A 20254-nucleotide genomic window follows, 5' to 3' on the forward strand; every position below is an offset into this window, starting at 1 on the left:
AGAAAAACTTTCCAGTTATCTCATAAACAAAATTTTATGTAAATGCGGTTATAGATAAGAAAATTTGATAAATTTTATAGTTAAGATCTTTGTAAAAATTAAAAAATATATATTTTTTATTTATTTTTACTTCACCGCTTAGCTTTTGAAAATAGTTATCAAAAATCATTTCTATAAGTTTTAATTCTAAATTATCCTTTATAATCCTGTTTATTCAACCATTTGGATCTTAAACTTTAGTCAGAACAGAAATATTTTCAGCTTGAGATAAATACTGACTTACAGAAGTATGTTATGAGTTTAAAAATCGAGACAAAACAACGTATTGTTCTATTCTTCACCAGTAGTTAAAATTATTTTTTAAGTAGTAACCTACAATTTAGTTCAAAAACTATAAATAGGAAGAGGAATAAACAACCTTAATTGCAGTTTTAGTGCATTAAACTGAAATGATTAGAGACTGTTCGAACAGTGAGAGCATAATGGAAGGGTTGCATTGGTATAATAATGTAAGAAATCAATGCACTATCCTAAGGCACTTATAGAGGTTGCACGAGGTCAAATTTAACGTGAAAAATTATTAAAGAAAAACAGTCACACTATAAAAATTCTTGACAAATTCTTCAAGCTGAACTATTGATAATATTGACTAATAGAAAATCTATTTAAGACGATGTGGGTTGTATGGTTCGTCGCTGATATACAATCTAATTCTTTCCTTCTTTAAAAAAAAACAATAACAATGTTTATTTTTAACAATTCCGATTGTAGACTTCTATCGTAAAAATTTTAATTTAAAAGTTATAACAGAATATTTTGTATTGAATATTACTTACGGTCTTTCAAAATAACTTGCATATTTAAAGTGTCATTATTTTTATATTTAATTAATTCTAAACATTATTACACGAATTAAATTTATTTTTTAATATAAGTTTTCAACAATAAAACTTAAGATATTTAGCACAAAATAAATCAAAAGTACACTTTAATGACACTTTGCGACTTATAAACTTACTAAATTATAAATTTATTTAGTTTTTTTTTATTTTAAAACAATAAAAAAATGAAGCACGGAACAATATTTATTTTGTAAATTAAATTTTTTTAACAAATTAAGCTTTGTCATCGCCTATTTAACACAGTTTAGAAAAAACTAAAGTGAATTATAATTATTGTCATTAATCTGTGTATTACACATTTTCTATTTTTCACACGATAGGAAACATGCAGCTGATCAATTGGAATCGAAAAACGATCATTTGTTTGAGCGACAATAAACATCTAAATCTGTCGTTTAGCATTTAAATTTGAGAGATTCTTTTCGATTGTTAATTAATGAGAAGGGTCACAGTTTGCATGAGATCATCACATGTTGTAGCAACGTGACGATGTGCGTGTATGTAATTAGAACAGGTTAATGATGCTGTCACTTTGAGCTCCTACTGTAGTCTATCTCCGTATTATCTGAATGACCTTATTGACTTTTGAGCAATGCTCGTCCCTCGTTTTCCTTTCGTGCTAACAAAAGCAGATGGAGATAATAAACCTCTTGTAAACGAAATCTTTCACTTCGTCTTCAGAAATTCAAAGTTTAACGAAAAAATTCTGCGCCGACATATATAGAATCCAGGCCTTACGTGATACAAAATTCGATTCCAATTGCATACTGTTGTACTAAAAATACTTCGTCCATAAATGAATTCTAAATATTCATAAATTTTAATTTAATTTCAATTTTCAAACGCTTTACTGTTTTACAGTTTTAATTTATATTTTGACTTAATTATTATAATTATTATCAAATTAATGCAGTTGTTCACAATTACATTTTTCAATAATAATTTAATTTCCGTAAAGGTCAATTTTAATGAAGGTAAGAGATGAGTGGAATCGGTTGAAACTAATGAGGAACGTTCTCGTGTCATCCGAACACGATTAGAGAGGTCTGTTTCGATATAGTGAAAGCGAGATAAAAGACAAAGTAAGTTGGTCGTCGGCTCTTCTCTTATCTCGTTACAGCTTAGCTGTAATCTAGCAGTACATTAATTAAAACCCGAATTTCCACAATAGGATGGGACATAACAATGACCTGCTGCACTAATTCGTTTGGATGCGCAGAGTTTGTTCCGACAACTTCCGTTTCCTGATTGGTTACTAAGAGTATTCTGACATCAGATAACACTTTATAAGTTTATTTTTAAAAAATGTTAATAAAAACCCAAATATTCGAGTAAAAAACAAAACAGATTTAATTTAACAAAGCGCTTTTAATAAATAATTATCAGTAAACCAGGTCTTAAACTTCTTTTGGATTTATACATTCCTTACTTTGTAAGGAAACATTTAAAAGTCACGTCTTTAAAGATACTACTTTAATTATTTTCGAAAACATTTTTGTTTATTTTATGATCTATTCAATTAATAAACCCATACTTTTTATATGAACTTATTACTTTACAGAATTGTTAAATTTATATAAGACTATTATTATTATTGTTTACCATAAAATTTATTCAACATTAAAAAATAAATGCGGGTTTAAATTTATAAAGACCTTCGACTCGACTTCTTAAAAATTTATAGACTAGTCTATGTAAATGAATAGAAAGAATGTCACATTTAACTTAATAACTCATAAATTATGATGATGATGATGATGATAATGATAGATGATTTCCTCTCCTTTTGATACTATTCATTTATCTACACATGAAAATATCAAATAAATTTTTAACAAAACTAAAATTCTTTCATGAAAAATGTAAAAACATAACGTATTGTTTCGATGATTTGGATATCGTTTCATCAAATTTAAAAATAGCATAGAAAAATTTATGAAAAAACTTTGTAAGCATTCTGTCAGGTTACGAATGTTTTTCTTATGTTATTTTGGACATTTTAGAATGAAAATATTCAGAAATATAACAAAAATTAGTATTTGTATTCAGTAAAATGTTATCTTCTATCAGTAAAAGTAATATGTTGCAAATTATTACGAATTCTATTGAGTCTTTCTTCATTTTGTATTTTCACTAAGATTGTGTTCGTATTGTGTTCGTGTCGATCATATTTAACAGACAGAAAGCAAAATATATTAATCTTTTTAATAGTATGTGGGGTCAGATGTTATCTTTGTGTCTTTAGTATAAAAATTCGATACTTATACCCGCTCCCAGATGGCACCTCTGTACTGTTTAGGGACTCAGAAAATTTATAATAGCTGTTCAAAATGTTGCATTTGTAATTATAACTTCGATGTAAGAGTATTTTAAAGTAATAAGTGCTTTAAAAAATGACTTCTTTGCCTACAGTTTTTGTAAATTATTAAATTTTCGTGCTTATAATTTGTGTATTTGGTTGTTATTATTTGATAGTAACTTAACTAATTTCTAAAATAATTGATTAAAAAGGCACAGTTGTTTAATATTTTTTAGTGTATTATAAACAATAATTATTTTAAGTAGGAAATAATTATATTTTGATTTTTTAACACGTTGGTAATTAGACTATTTTAAATTACTATAATTTAAATAATTAAAACTATGGAGTGTACTATACGATATGGATAAGCCTGTGTAACTTGGTAGGTTTAATTGGAATTTATTCAAAAATTGTCTTAAATTACAAAACAAACAGAGTGGAGTTTCACTTTTGTTTTTATTCCGACAATCAATTCAAAGAAACGTCGTCACTCATCTTCTATTCTTTATTTTTTTTCCTTCTGTCAAAAGTCGTAGATGGTATGATGAAAAACATTTCGTTTAATTCTTCAGCTTCTTTTGCAAAAATGACTGCACTAATTCATTCGTCACAGCTTTAATGCTAACCTTCTTTATTTCTCAGTACCGTGCAAATTGAAGTACTAAATAAAACAAGCATTCGACAAATTACAGTCGGCTATCTCTTCTTCTCATTCATACAGTTTAAGGTAGCTCTTCCTTTCCCAGTTTAATGTGGTAAAGGAGATGAAAAAAAGCAAACGCAACGTTCAATTTCGTTCCACCCCTTTTGCTAAACGCCATAGAAACTTTCAATCCGATTCTAACTTAAGTTTATTTCCGTATTCCAATGTAGCTGTCTCTTTCCAAGCTAATTGGTTTTTGTCTTACTTCTTCTCCTTTTGTTCTTTCCCCCTCCTTCATCTCGAGTTTTTACAGCCTTGAAGTCTAATTAGAGTTCTTTGTAAGCAAGCAATTCCTGATGGAAGTTTGCGCTGTTTGTTTGACATGGACTCTTAGGTTACGTTCTGAATTCACTTATATTTTCAATATTATCCATAAAAAATCGTTTTAATTTAATTGAAATTAGGCTAAATATTCTTTAATGTAAAATTTCATTAATTATTTTATCGCAAACATAAGACTTTGTGTAATGAATAACATCAAACATTACATTAAATGCGCCTACTAAAAAACTCTTAAAATGAAACTTAAGATAATACAAGTTTTAAAAAGCCCGTGTGTTTGTTAAGCCCGATCTATTACTAACACGTCACAAATTTCTTAAAATTAATTAAGTTAAACATAATTTTCTAAAATTTTATTTACAGAACAGGATTAAAGATTCAATTCAAATTTTAAATACAACAGTTTTAAACGAAACAGAATCTAAACAAATGTAATTCGTAAATTCATAATAATCTGATTACATCATAACATTTACATCTAGATTTTAATCAGTTTTAATTGCTGTATATTATTAATTTCATTTTAATTCAAAAAGTGTTTATGTAAGTTATATTTACGACGTGTAGTTTTATTTTACATTTAAAATATGCATACATATACACACATACAAAGTATATATAGGCCTACATTTAACAGTATACACAGTGTTCATAGAATCTACTAAATATATTACATATTACATTCGTGTACTATTGGCCGCATAATAGACTACAACTGTAAATAATGTCTTCAAATTCTGTAAAGATATTTAAATTTTAAATAGCATTTTCATTTGTAAAGATATTATATATTATATAACTTTAGCCTATTGTTTATTTTACAATGGAATAAAGAAATTATTAATAATAGATTATAAATAAAATAAAAGAATTTGTTAGATTAGACATCATACCTAAAAATGTTTCATTGATAACATTTTTATGATAGAATAATTTAAACATAAATATATATTTCTAAGCACTTTCGAACTGTTGCATTAAATCAATTTATAAGTTCTAAACTTCAATAAGTTTAGTGTTAATTTATTCACAATGTTGTAAAAAGGAACGGCTTACAGTAAACAAATCGTGTTTTCTGTAAAAATATATTTTTGATAATTTCAAAAATTTAATAGAAATAAACACTATAAATATATATTTAAGCAAAAATATATTAATTTATATAATTTATTTAAAAAGTTACTTTTTTCCATTTAGAAGAGTTTAGAATATGATAAATTTACTAGGTGTTTAATGAAACATGACGAAATTCCACAAAATCCGAAAACAGTAATTAATAATGGGAAAAGAATGATGTCCTGTTTCTGCTAAATATGGCGGATTTAGCTGTGGGACGGGCTTCTAGTGAGGGCAGGCCCTGTTCGAGGGAGGCCTCCTTCATTCAGCTTGTGCGTGAAACAACAGCTGCTGAGTGGATGCCAAATTCCTTCCCCACCAAAACCTTTGCGGATTAAATTACAACCTCAAATCTCAGTCATCTCATTACTACAAAAACTAAATGTTAAGTAAGTTTACAATGCTTTTTTTGTAGATTTCTTGTACTGAGAAATCGCTTTTGATGTAACGATAATTATACTGTGTGATTATAGAAAAGTCTTTCTACGAATATTAACATAATACAATTAAATTGGACTAGACCAATTTGATATTTTAGTCTACCGAAATATATTCTAAAAAATAATTTAAAACCTCTAAAGTTTATATGAACGGAAATTGTTCTTGTATATTCATAAAATTTTATTATTATGTAGGCCTATATTCCTATTTGAACGTTCAATTAATAGCTAAATTTATCAATAATGAATTAATAATATAATTTCACAAATATTAAATCTTAAACATTTCCAAAAATATCTCTTAATCTCAGCGTTTTGAGAGTTCAGTAGGTCAAAATATGCTGGATAATTGCCAACTTTATGTAAATTTAATACAAATCATTATAGAAATTATATAGGCGTAACTAAAGATTTTATCATTTTCTAGCATATTTTCTAATAGTTTAGAAGCGAATAACTTAATTTTGATAAATATAAGAACGTGTGAATAATCTTTTTATAAAGATACATATTTAAATGAAAAATTCGTTAGAAATTTATGAATAATTAAAGTAAAGCAAACGATTTTTAAAGTATTTTAACGTGGTTATGAAGATATTAAAGGCGGTATATAAAGTGAGAGCAATAACCAATCGGCGATTAACAGTAATAAGATGCTACTTTATTCCACATCCATTTCTTCGTATGGGCGTTTCTACTGTATTTTTATTATCGCTGCTAATGGTTAAACTTAAATAAATAGGAAGACGTAACTTTTCTGTATTTTTATAAGCATGTAGGTGTGTATTCTACAAATAGGTCACGCCTCTCTAAACTCGAAGCACAGGAATTTTAAATAGTTATTAGTCTAATAGTTTTTGTTGCAGTGATGTTAAAACGTTTAATTTTTTTCCTTTTCGACTGTATAAAAATCTATGCTACTTATTAAATTCATATAGACTTATTTTTTAAAATTATTTTAAAGATTAAAACTACGTAACGTTACTGAATAAATGATGTTTTATAGATTTTAATCGCGAAAATTTGGAGTTGTAAAACGTAAGACGAAATATTATTTCGTTAAAATATTCTTTAAGGATTTAATAAGGAAAATGATAATTAAGTCGAGAAGGTTTCATTTAGTTAAATGTGTATATAACTCTGTAAAGTATTTAAAAATATAATTGAGGGGGACGGCTTTCTTTACGGTCTGCCGCGTTGCCAATTTGTGTATTTATGAAATAAATAATAAATAAAATGAAGCGAATTCGATATGCTCTAGAACATATTCTAATTTTAAAAATCAAACTTTGTTATATGATATCTATTTACTGTAAATGGATATAATACATCATCGAAACCAAATTAACTAAACGTAATGAATGCGGGTTTATAAGGAAATTTAACCTGTTGCCAACATTTCTTTCACTCATGTCGAAATCTCGATTCTCGCTCATTATTTGTCACAACTTGTCAACACATAAGTCAGTGGTAGGTTTCGCCCACGGATTTATCCATAAGTAAACACTAGGAAAAATAACTTAACAGAAAAACTTTGAGTTAGAAGTGACAAACTATTTTTCATGTTTGTCCTGTTCCATTTAAGTGACGTCGGAATCTTCTGACGTCACATCCTCGACAGAATACGTCATCGGCGACGTCAATCAACTAGACCGATGTTCTGCTTGTCATATACAAGGGTGCGGAAATTAGTGTGACAAGTCTCTTGGATTACCAAGATCAGTGGTAGGCTAGATACGGTAAGTAGCTATTTAGGGCTGCAGTAATGTTATAATCATTAGCTGATATACAAAAGAAAAATACCATATTGTTAATGTGATCCTTTTTAATTTGCCTGGTAATAAATTGCGTCTTTAAGTTTATGACTTTTTATAACTCAAATTTAGTAAAATTGTACCGTTTTTTAATGTTTATGGGTTAATACTTTTGAAGTTGGACTGTTTTATAAGTTAGAAAGTTAAATCGGGAAAGTAAAAGATTGCATCAGGAGTTACATAAAGCCATTTATAGTTCACCTGAAGATGTTTAAATTTGCCCTTGAGAGAGGAGAGAAAAAAAGGAAGAAATATCGATCGACGTAGGTGGCCTCTGACCTTCGTGTTTCAGGTCGATTATTCTGACACTTACAACGTGTTAGATTGAGAGAAGGAAAAAATATCACTTTTATGAAGTTCTGTGACTACCGAAAAGCCTCTGCGAGTCTTGAATACTAAGTAACATTCACTTCGGGGTTAAGATTAGGACGATAATATGTGTTCTTGAAAATATCCACACGATCTTTAATGACCTCCGAATCTTTGTCACGCACATACTATCTTCTAAAGTAATATTTACTGAACGAAATGAGGAAAATTTTTTCATTGATTTTCATTGTCTCGTAATTATGGTTAACGAAAAATTAACTGCAATTAAAATTGCTGAGTTATAAGCTGATCACAAATTATTATTATTATTTGCTTAATTTAATTTTTAATATTTTAACTAGATTTAAAGACAAGAATTTAATTTTAAGTCGATTAAGTCATCAAAATTTATGATTGTCTTTAATATCATTTATATAAGTATTTTAATGATTTGTTTAATCGTTTTTTGTAGTATCTACCATCATTGTATTCGTAAGATTTTTTATGGTTGGTTAATTTCAATAGATTTGGTAATAGGCGGAAAGGGAGAAAGATATTCCGAGTACTACATGTAACGCAATATAACATTAACTATATTAGGACTAATTTAGTGTTTTTTTATTTATTTATTTGTTACAATAAGCAATAAGGCGACGTCTCTAGAACAATAAGACCACCCCTCTATAAAATGCCCAAAGTTATAGAGCCAATCTATTTTTAGGAAATAAGTTATAAAATTTATAGAGCATTAAAGATTTGGATTTGTTTTATTTTAAAAACTCGAAAACTTCGTTAACAGATTAAATATTTAGACTTAAATTTATACATTTATTTTTCTCTTTCCGACACTTAAATACGTATCATCAATAGGTAAAGTGTATAAGGGTGAAAATGTTTTCCTTGCTGTTACATAAATCTATTATTTCTTGCTTATTTTGGGATTCTTTAGAAAGAATTGTAATCAAATTAATCTGTAATATAGGGCCTATATATAGGCCTATATATAAACATTAGGCCTAGATTTTATATTAATTTTTTAAAGAATTTTTCAATTTATAATTTTATTGAGATCTTGTAGCATACTTTTTAATTAACACCAATTTTAAATTTAATAATTTTATTCATCGATCTATATATTTTTGTGTTAAATTTTTGAAATTAAGGTAATAAATAAGTTTTTTTTAAAAGAAATTTATACATAAGGGCAATGAGAATAAGCATAGTCTAAATAATAATAATTCTAAGAATGTTATCACTGTAAATAGTTTTATTTTAAATACTTGCTCTTTATTAAAAATAAGGATAAATAAATTTAAATTTAGTTAACACAACTAGTGAAAAGATATATCTTAAAAACCATTCCTACGATACAAAAATGGATGATTTCTTGTTAAAGACTCCAAGTTATTTTTAATTTGGTTGATTGGTTGAATTAAATTAATCAAATTACTCCAATGAGAAATTGAGCAGAATTAAGAAAAATTTCAATTAAATTTCAAAGATTTTCAATAAATGTTTATTCATACTTTCTGTATGGCGCCATCTTGTGATGCAAAAATAAACAATCGCATAATTAGCTAAATTAAATAATCGTAATACGTTAAACAATAATCGATTTTTATTATATTTTAATTAAAATAATCTTCAATTATTTTAATAAATAAATATATTTAGTTCTATATCATTAATAATATCTTTGTTTTTTTATTGTGTTGATAAATGCGTTTCGACAAAGTAATTTTGAGTTTAATAGATTAAGCAAACATAAAAAAAGCCATGAAAAATTTCAGCAATGTAATTCTATTTAAAAGCGTCGTCCATTCTGAAAAGTACAGGTGTGTAAATAGCCACGATCTATTCTTTTGTAAATCACGAATACAATACTTTACAACAGTAGACAGATGTCTAAGTGATCCATCATTCAAAAGAGGAGCGTTTCAAACTAACTCTTCGGTAGTCGTTATAATATGAGAACATTTAATTTTCAGTATTTAAATTAGACTTATAACTTGTTTCAGTAATATAAGAGCTCTTAAATGTTTGTTTAAAAAAGTACAAGGAAAAGAAAAGGAAAAAATAAAAACCACAGAATAAATACGTCTATTATATTAGTCCTTCTCTTTCGTGTTTTTCTGAAGTGCACATGTTGCATACCGTCTATAAAAATTTTTTACAGACAAATAAATCTTATTTTAACATTTAGTAAATGTATTTTTATTGAAAAAACATTCTAGTTTTTACTATAAAAAATTTTTATTATTATAAATGATGGTGCGTTTCAAATGTCTATTCTCAGTGCGTGCAATGTGTCTCCTTTTCTTTCAATTGTTTTGAGAGGAAAGGAATAAAATGTTGAGATAAACTAGACAAGAAGACAGAGACATAGATGGAACAGACATGCGACATTGTCCTTCATACTCTGCACTCATACCGAGGGGAGAGGGGGCAGGTGTTGGGGACCTTGGGGACAGACAAATGATTGATCATCCACAGGCCCACCCCCAAGACCGTATGGGGAGACAGTGGCTAGATCCGAACGGAAACTGTCCTCTGAACTTGCTCCCTCTCAACAAATTGTTTGGTCTACTTTCAGTCCTAACCTCTGAACTATTGTTAATCGATATACCCTGTCACGAGTGAAATGACCGAAGACAACAAAATTCAATAGTATTAAAATTGTTTTTGTTATTCATGAAAGCTATACATCTTTTTCGTTACCCACGAAGCAATTTTTGAAACTAAAATAACGAAAAAAACCTTTATTTTCGGTTTACCATTTTAATTAGATCCCAACGAATATGCTTAAAATAGAATAAGAAGCATTAATCATACAGAAAGGTCTTTATTAGTTTCTTTTTTATAACGGCAAAGGCTAATGGCTCTGTTGTTATTTTTCAAATATTCTGTCACCTATTGAATACGACATATTGAAATAATTCATTATTTCTCAATGCAGGATAAAATGATCGTAATATCATGCCCTACTGATCTAAATTTTTTTACCGTGCGAACGTATTCTATGTTAATAGCTTCCAAATGGTAGTGATCCTTAAAAAAAATAAAAAATAAACCAATTGATTAAGCTCAAATTAAATGTTCCTTACAGCTTTATAAATTTAAACTTGTCAAAATATTTTCTGAAGGTAACGTATCTTAATGAGGTAATCGTTAGTGTGACGAAATGTGAGATTTCTGTCCTGGTCCTTCATATATCATTCTACGAACAAGTCGAGAAACATTCGCTCAGTATTGTTCAGTAAATAAAAAGTTATCCTCCGTATTCTAAAGAACACGGCTTCTTTGTTTCGTCTTCTTTTCAACCATACTAAACAAACGCTACCTTCTGCCGTCAACTTGGTCCGTTATGCTAACAATATCTCCAACTTACATTGCTTGCATTTCTACAAAGCTACCGCAGATACTAGGACGAGGTATTCTGACTGGTAGAAAAATGAGAATCTTAAGTTAAATAGATAAGGATAGAGATACACAGTTGTCTGTGCCAACTGTCTCGAAAGCGATAAAGAAGGCAAAGAAAGGCATCTCAGTCGCCCAGTTTAGCAGAAAGAAGACGGAAAGAATCAAGATAGTTATCTAAGACCTCCTTTGCTGCACAGTTTGATGCCTTCGTCACCCTGCATATTTCCTCTGATATTTTGGAATATTTACAGAGAAGATTACTTTAGTCGTTAAAAGAAAAATCGTGATGAAAATTTTCGCTTAATTGCAACGGGATAAATGTTAATTTAGAATAAGAAATTCTCATCTTTTTAAACTCATTTGTTATAAGTTATAAAGTGAAATATTTCGTCTTTAAGAGCAATGAATAATTTTTGATTTTATATTACTTTAATTTTATGAATATTGCTTTAATGATTAGGCTGTATTCGATTTTAGTTTTGAAGTTTTTTTATAATTTATAAATTATTTAAATAATAAAATATCCATTAAATACGATCATTAAGCTATCTATTCGGTAGGCCTAATACTATTTAAGACATAAAATGTATTAACTCCTATTAATTTTCTATAAAATTTATTAACCTAATTTAGCGAAATTTTATTAGAATAAATTTAAATTTTAGTTAATTAATTAATTTTTGAATAAATTTTAGCTGTGCTTACAAGTTAGTATAATGTCTATTCTAGATATGCGAAATTTAAAATGAGTCACAAGAAAATGATTTAAAAAATATTGTAGAAATATTATCGTGTAATTCTAAGCTAATTTTGTAACTTAAAAAAGTTCTACGCCAACATTACATGGAGAAAAAATGCAAAGAAGTGCAGACTATTATAGGCCCCTCGTCTGAATGCTATGCGATTATTTAAGAATAGCATTAAATATCCTAGATATAACGAACTTCATTATTTATAAATTTGGTTATTTATATGAAGAAAGGAATGAAAATTATTCAGCAATAAAATTGAATCTAATAGTTGTAGGCGTATTCTGACACAATGACCAATTTCATGAAAGCGAGAATTTACCGCTACAAGTAGCCAGACATGCAATATATTTTTCGTCAACTCGACCATACTATACACTTATATGTGGATACGTACAGCAGTTTCGAAGCCCGAACTGTCCATAAACCACCAGGGGGTGTCTTCCCCTCATTGCGGGCGGTCTTTCGGTTTGTAACCGCTGTGGGTTGTCCTCCACCCCCTCCCACCCATTCATCTCTCTCTCTTTACAGTGCTTGGATTGGTTGCTGATGGAGGTCCAATCGAAGCGGAATCGACCCGTTGGGGGTAAACTCGCATCTCGTGGAGACTTCAGCCCACCAAACACACACAACTCGGCCACCGGACCGTATTTACCGTGCCCGCATGACTTGGTTCGCTTTTTAGCCCCGGTAACAGACCTTCAACCTATCCATCATTTTACTAACAATATCTCCGGGACTTGATTTCTCGTTCCCTTCTATCCCTCCCCACCTTTTAATTCGGTAAAATTGAACACCAACGTCGTATCGCGTGAGGACCAACCCTCCCTCAGACAGTTCGTCAGTAAGGGGGGTGCAATCATCGGGGTGGAAACAGACATTTGTATGCGTGCGTGAATCCAGTCGTGCGAGCGTGCGAGCTGTTCGCCTGAATGAGAAATGAGGTGCAGGCCGGCCGACGCAAAACAGGAGAAACGCTCTTATAGCAAATGTCCACGCTTTCGCCAACCGGACGAGCAAAAGCAACAGCTTTCGGGTGACTTTCTTTAATTCCGAGATTATGTTAAGCCAGGACCAGGCGCACTTTACCTACGCATCACGTGTCACAAAGTCTGGGTATTTACTCTGAAAAAAAAAATGGAGCTGGGCAAGAAATTTCCTCTATCGCTACCGCAGCAAGCAATGTTCTAGTAGAGCAGATGTTAGTTTGCACCTGCAAACTTCACCTGCTTCTCGCTTCCTTAACACCCCCGCATCGTCTCTAGCACCTGGCGTTGACTTAACGCACAATTTTCATTGTTACTTTTACATACTCGTCTTTCATTTAAGCATAATTAACGTTGTCTCCCCTCTCTCTTTCTTTCTAGAATCTAGTTTGGTTAGTGTACCATTGGACGTCACGTGGTCACATGACAGTCATAGCAGTAGGCCGGGGTCAACATGACAGACTGCTGTCGGGATGTCCCCATCTGCGGAAAGATGCAGAAGGCTTCTAACATTTCTCCAACTCCGTATCCAGCCATGACCAATGGGTATTATACAGGAAACGGATCGAGCACTACAGAAGGAATTCACTTTTATCAACAAAGCAACTATACAGATTTCAGCTATCCGGTGCAAGCGAAATCTCCTTCGGACCAAGAAAACCGCGAACCCTATCACGTACGTAATAGTGATGAAGCATCTAGAAGTACTTCCTTACATCGTCAGGGATTCGTGTATTCGTGGATGAAAGAGAGCCGATTAAACACCACCAAACAGCAAGCGTCACAGGAGTTACATCAAGCAACAGATACAGGTAGGGAATATTTATGAAATGTCGAAAATTATTTTAAACGAGTCCCTTGTCATTTTATTCAGCCACCCCTCTCTTATTAGTAATTAAGTATCGTAAAGCTAACGTTTAGTCTAATGACTTCTTCGCTTTCTGCAACCTGTGACTGTAAAGGTTGACTAAGCCTAACGATTACGGTTAATGAGACGGTTGGTGGTTAGGCCTAACAATTATGCCTAATGACCACTGTGCTTTTCCTTACTTCCCTTGAGAGTGATCGCTTCGATTACCTGTTCCACCTCCCAAAGCGAGGCGAATTCTCTTCCTATTTTCGAAAACGGCTCACATTCACCTCCGACTAAGTGATCTTTTCCACACAATTTTAGCCAAGAAGCTAATTGAATTCTTCTATTTTCGGATCTATTATAAAGACCGAACCTATTCACACGTATATTCACGAGGATTGCTCCTCACCCGTCCATAAATCTTCCTAAGTTAAACGCGCGATAATCGCGTTATCTGCTATAAAAACTCCAAAGAATTAAATTAAATAAGCAGAAATATTCTTTTAATTATGATTAATAGGTTATACTTTATTGTTATTTAAATAAAACAAGATTTAAAAAAAGAAATATAATCCATATATCTTCTATAAATTATTATTATTAATTCGAAGAATAGTTGAAAAATTTGAAAGTAGAATGAATTATCGTATCGAAAATTTTGGTTTATGAAAAGAAAAAGGGGATAAATCTATATTTTGGAAGCATTCTAGTTTAAACATATCCATTTTAGAACGTCTGCATTTGTCACTTCGTTTACATATAAATGTTCATCTTTACATTATGAAACGATCTATCAAATCTTTCCTAGTGTTATGTATAATGAATATTTGAATTTTCAAATTAATATTCGTCTAAATTAGTTTCCCTGAATTTAAATAAATGTGAATATAAACATATAAAGTAAATCTAAAAATAAGCCAATGCAATTGGAGATAGATTTCATGTTGGGTCATTCCGGGAGATTTGCCCCACCTAAGGAAATAAATTCGTTAAAATCGGAAACTCGCTTTATTTTTTACATTTCAAATTATACAAGTAATGACTGTAAATGTAAAAAAAAAATCGAGATTTATTTTGGTTAAGGATAAAATATTTGGCCAACAATAACTAAAAACAGGCCTATGACTAAGCTGTGTAATCTAATTTCTGCAAGGCAAAATGAATTAAGGATTACGATAAATATTCTTTATGGTAATTAGATTTAAGCTAAGCACTTGTTAACTGAATGATTAATGGATAGAGTTCTTGCTTGATTGTTTGATTCAAGCATGATTTAAAAGCATCCGATTCTATACAAACTACGCTACAGTACTTTGAATTCTTTTAGTTTCCCTTGCGATACTTCAAGTTTCTATCATTCTAGAATTATAAATTCTTTAAAAATATGAAATTACTAATATAATAGACAGATTTTTTTCTTTATTTTAATGGTAAATTGGTCAAAATGAAGAATGAGATAATGGCTATAATTGTAAATATATGTAATGCGTTGATAATAGTTATTTATGTACACGCGTAGACTATATTAATATTCATAACATAAGTGAAAGACTGCATAGAAAATATTCAATCGATAAAAAAGCATGTACTCTACTCTCTTAAAAAATGTTTATTTGCGTTTATCAATCGATAGTACACATATATTTATACTAAAATAAACAGACTTGTACCTATCAACTATTTAGTAACTAGAAAAAAAAAAAACTTATGTTCCTTAGTTACCTTCTATATGTAAAGGTTAAATAACATTTCTCGGAGAATATTTTTATTAGTGATTATTTTATTAATACATTAATCTCTAATTATTTAACTTATTTTTTGACAATAGGCCTAGGAAAATTAAATTATATTTATTTTTATATCATGTAATTATAGGCCTAACAAATAACTCTGTGGAAGCGTGTCTTAAATGAAGACATTTTTAATAATTATTTTTAAAGTTTATAAATATTAACTTATAATTAGAATTATAAAAATTATGTTTTTAAAATTTAAAAACATAATTAAATTCTATAAGTTAATATTTAATAGTAAACTTACGCATCAATCATTTATAAGTGCCATTAATAACCATACATTATCTGTAAATAAAATCTTGTAAATATTTTTTAAACAACACGATAAAAATTATTTAAAAAACAAAAAACGTTTGAAATCTTAAAAATTTTTATTTTTTATTACTTTAAGAATAGATCCATAGAATAATCCAATTACCCTGTCTACAAATTTCTGGAAGACGAAGAAGAAGAAATTAAATTAATCTATGCAAATTGTTTTTCAAAGACATTTCTCTTTTCTAATCACGTGTTTTCAGCTAACAGAATTCCCGAGTACATAAAACAATTTATCTTACACCTGTTATAGAACGAACTGTTTTGATTCTACAGAATTAACTAGAATATTGATATAAACCATGCATCTGGTCATTACAGGAACTGAAGAACGGCAATCCTTATTTGTATATTCTATTAAAGTGATAACAGTAACGTGTACCCCAGAGTAAAAGAGGGAAAAAAAATCCTCTGCGGAGGTTTATATCAGGCACGTGTTCAGGGCGACGAGGTTGTTAAATTAGTTAATGACACGGGCAACCGCAATGAACTATGAAGATGGTTAATTAGCCTATTGCTGGCAGTTGTTCGTGTGTGGCCCGAGAGGGACACATGGAACTCAGTTCAAACTTGTAATTCAGATAACTTATTTACAGTATTTTACCTTATGGAATTTAGAAAGATGTTAGAAAGCCTCAAATCCCGAAAAGTGTCACTCATCTTTATGTAACGTCTGGTAAATTGTTACATCGGCGTAATTGATAAAATGTCTCACAATGCATTCTGTATCGTCTGCAATGTGAAAAATATTTCATTATAACCGAGTTTTGTAATTAGATTAATAATTTATTTGATTATTACTTTTATATTATAAAGATATTAGAATATATCTCAAGCGATGCGACAGGGGATCTTCAGGGGATTATTCGATGACGTATAAAACATCTATTCACTCATAGACCGTAGCATTAAATTCGTATCAATATTCTTAATTGCATTGTTCTGTAACTTGTCAAACGGGATGCAGAAAATTGTTAAAGATCTCAAATAACTTTAATAATTAATTCCGTTTTCAGAATATTCATCGATAAGACGAAGAAACGTGGATTCGATTTTCGTTTGTTAGAGGATGATTTTATATAATATAAAATAAAATAGAAATTATTCGGGGCATTTTAAAGAAGCAAAATAAACAAGGGAAAAGGTAAGAAGGAATAAAAGAGATGAAGTATCTATAAATCGTTAACTTCTATCAACACGCTTTCAACGTGTTAATACATCTTCCGGAAGCTCGGCTCTTTGCTTTACGTCTTTGTAGAGTAGACAAATTGATTTATACGAGGCCAGCCACGATCATGACTGTTTCTTTCGCTACGTCCACACACTTAATGCTCCCGTAAATCTCGCGGGCGGTGGTCGACTCCATAAATCTTTCTCCCTCGCGGCTCGCCGCTTCGTCGAAGACCTTAAGCGTTTTGGAGTCTATTTACAGCTTCTCACAAAACGCTGTACACAGTTAATCTCTAGTGATTCTTATGCTAATTCTATTAACTTAGTGAATTTTCGGAATAGGGTTTGACTTCGTTAAAACACCGCGAGACATCTATTAGCGCATATTAAATGCATACTCATTATTTGCAAGGAAATTATCCTGCTGAGATGAGAAGGGTTATCAAACTGTTCTATATGTCAAAGGCTTGTTAAGGTTAATAGAATATTTTACTAAATATGAGAAAATCATGCTGGGACGATTTAAACTTTAAATTACAAAATTCTAACGCTTTTATAAATTATAAATTTACATAATTGTAAAAAATTTTGAACGTTATGAATAAATATTTTTCTTTAAAAATTAATTTATTTTGTTTAACTGCTTCGTTTGTTGTAAGCGATCTATAATTATCTTATCATTAATAGATTTGTTTTCACTCTATTAAATTAATGAAAGTAAATTTGATTTGTTGAAATTCTTGCTGTGAAGAAATAAAATTCCATTCTAATCCTCTAAAACTAGAATTAAGTTAATGGGCCTAATAAATGTTTTTCTACACCGATGTTTCCTTAATGACCAGTGAGAGATGACTTAGAACAATCAACTAAACGTTAAAAAATGCTTTTTTGTTTTTGTTTTATTTTCTTTTTGTTCCTCGTCCCTGACTACTTTTTCTTTAAATTAACTAGGTCCTAAATTTAAGTCTATTTAATGGAATTTTGTTTCTTTGATTTTTTCCACATTCGCAAAAATTTACCTGCTCTTGCCTATCTGATTCAGGAAATAAAACGTTTTTTTTTTTTTCCTTTTCTTTTTCTGCAATTTTTACCAATTGTTTTGAAGAATTAACAGTTTTGTAGACTTATCGTAAATGGGTTAATGGATGTTGAAGGTGGTCGGAACGAACAGTTAATGTTACGTTGACCAAATAATTACTTATCTTGGAACAAATAAGCTCTAACAACGTAATCAGACATTCCATAAAAGAGAATAGACCCATTTTTTTTACTACTTTGGTATAAAATATTTCAGAATTAGCTTATTGGATAATATTTAATAATATTATCTTAATTAAGTATAATAGACAACAGATTAATAGTGCGATTTAAAAAGGATTTTTTTTTAATATAGCGCTTATATAATCTTGACTATTAATAATCCCATTAGCTTATATAATCTTATAAATGACGTATATTTATAGTAACTTTATACTCTTAATCTTACAAAAGATAGGGTGCATATGTAAACTTATAAGGATTACTACTCATGCTTCATATTTTATAACTTTATGCTTTTGAAAATATTATTCAATCATTTCTGGTTATATTTTTCGTTCAGAAAATTAGATTTATACTTTATATTAATGTATTATTTATAGAAGACAATAAAATATCAGCCGTATGAAACTAGAATATAAATTTTAAAGTGAATGAATCTAAACGTTGTGTTACTTTCAACTACCAAAAAATAGTTTAAAAATTATTGGTAGCATTATATTCAGTTATATATACTAAAAAATTATATAATAACTTACTATGGCTTTACTTTATATTATTGGTAAAACATAATATATCGTAAAAGAACATGAAATAGCATATTAGCCTACGGAGTGAAAAGAATTACATAATTAATTATAGAGTAAGGCAAATATATAATTGTATTCATTGAAAAAACAGACTTCTACCAATATTTCTTCATTATAGTTAAAAAGCAGGTGTTTTTATAATTAATTTATAGGATATAAAATTATTTCCTAGATTTAATGTCATTTCATTTTACAAAAGCTAACAATTTACACTCGAAGAATATGATCAGCAATATTTTTGTTACTTCTAATTATAATTTAACAAATATTACTGTTAATTAATTGCAAATTAAAGAAAATTATTTTATATATTAAAAGAAGCATTGTAATAGGGAATTCTAATCCAAGATAAGTTCTAATAGCATATTTAAGACAAAGATTAATTTTTAATTCCATCAATTGTCGTTTTCCTTAGAATTTGGGATATGCATATAGAGTAGACTGGACGTATTTAATAATTCTTTTTCTTTGGTGCTATATTTCATGATAAAATCCCCAGTTTCCGAGATTATTCTTGGTCCGTGACAAACCCTCTGTCCTTCATAGCATACTTTTGAAAGACCCCCTATGTGTTGCAGATCCTATCTATCATTTCCCTTATAAGCCTATGGCTGCACCATTGTTGATTCCAGAACATTTTAATCGACTTTAGGATCTGGAGACAATGTTCTGTTTTCACTTTATCTGTTCCTTAGCAGTTGATCTTACTTTATCTCTCTTAGTGTTTTCACGCTTTGTCAATCATCATACTGCCAAACAAAGATGTTTTGCTGACTTCAGTAGGCTGAAACATGCTTATTATTATATTTTATCATAAAGCAAGGATTGAACATTTAATCTGTTTTCAATATACTATTGAATATTAAATGTGATATAAATATCTGTATAAATCTATTCGTATCACATTTAAAAAACTTAAACGCATACAATTTATCACAAAATAAACTTAACACCATACTTCGTCTGTACTAAAAATTACCAGTTATATTAAGCTCTAAATTACCATCAAATTCCCAATTACTCGATAAGTTTTTTTCTAGATTACTGCCAATGCCCGATTAATGATTACTATTAACCCATTTTTCTGCACCTTACAGCAGATAATTATTAACATATTATTTTTTTATTTTCTATAGAAATATATATATATATATATATAAATTACAAATTTATCAGTCATTAAAATTTATAAGAAAATATTTAACAGAATCGATCCAAGTTCTATGTAACATATCTTCCAGTCTATAAAT

General features: G+C 29.4%; 1 protein-coding gene across 3 annotated transcripts in view; it reads left to right on the top strand.

Moving 5' to 3' along the window:
* Window positions 1-20254, top strand: part of LOC136970610 (homeobox protein Hox-A3a-like) — a 96061-nt gene that overhangs the window by 68822 nt on the left and 6985 nt on the right. For 2 of the 3 annotated variants that reach the window (XM_067265056.1, XM_067265057.1), the window contains one exon: window positions 13405-13835. In XM_067265056.1, coding sequence (XP_067121157.1) covers window positions 13478-13835 — 358 coding nt within the window. In that variant the 5' untranslated portion in view covers window positions 13405-13477. Of the gene's footprint in view, window positions 1-7262; window positions 7485-13404; window positions 13836-20254 lie in introns of those variants that run through there. The other variant, XM_067265055.1, reaches the window with a different exon arrangement.

The sequence above is a fragment of the Centruroides vittatus genome, unplaced genomic scaffold (assembly GCF_030686945.1).
Source record: "Centruroides vittatus isolate TY-2023 unplaced genomic scaffold, ASM3068694v2 contig_2061, whole genome shotgun sequence".
Taxonomy (NCBI): domain Eukaryota; kingdom Metazoa; phylum Arthropoda; class Arachnida; order Scorpiones; family Buthidae; genus Centruroides; species Centruroides vittatus.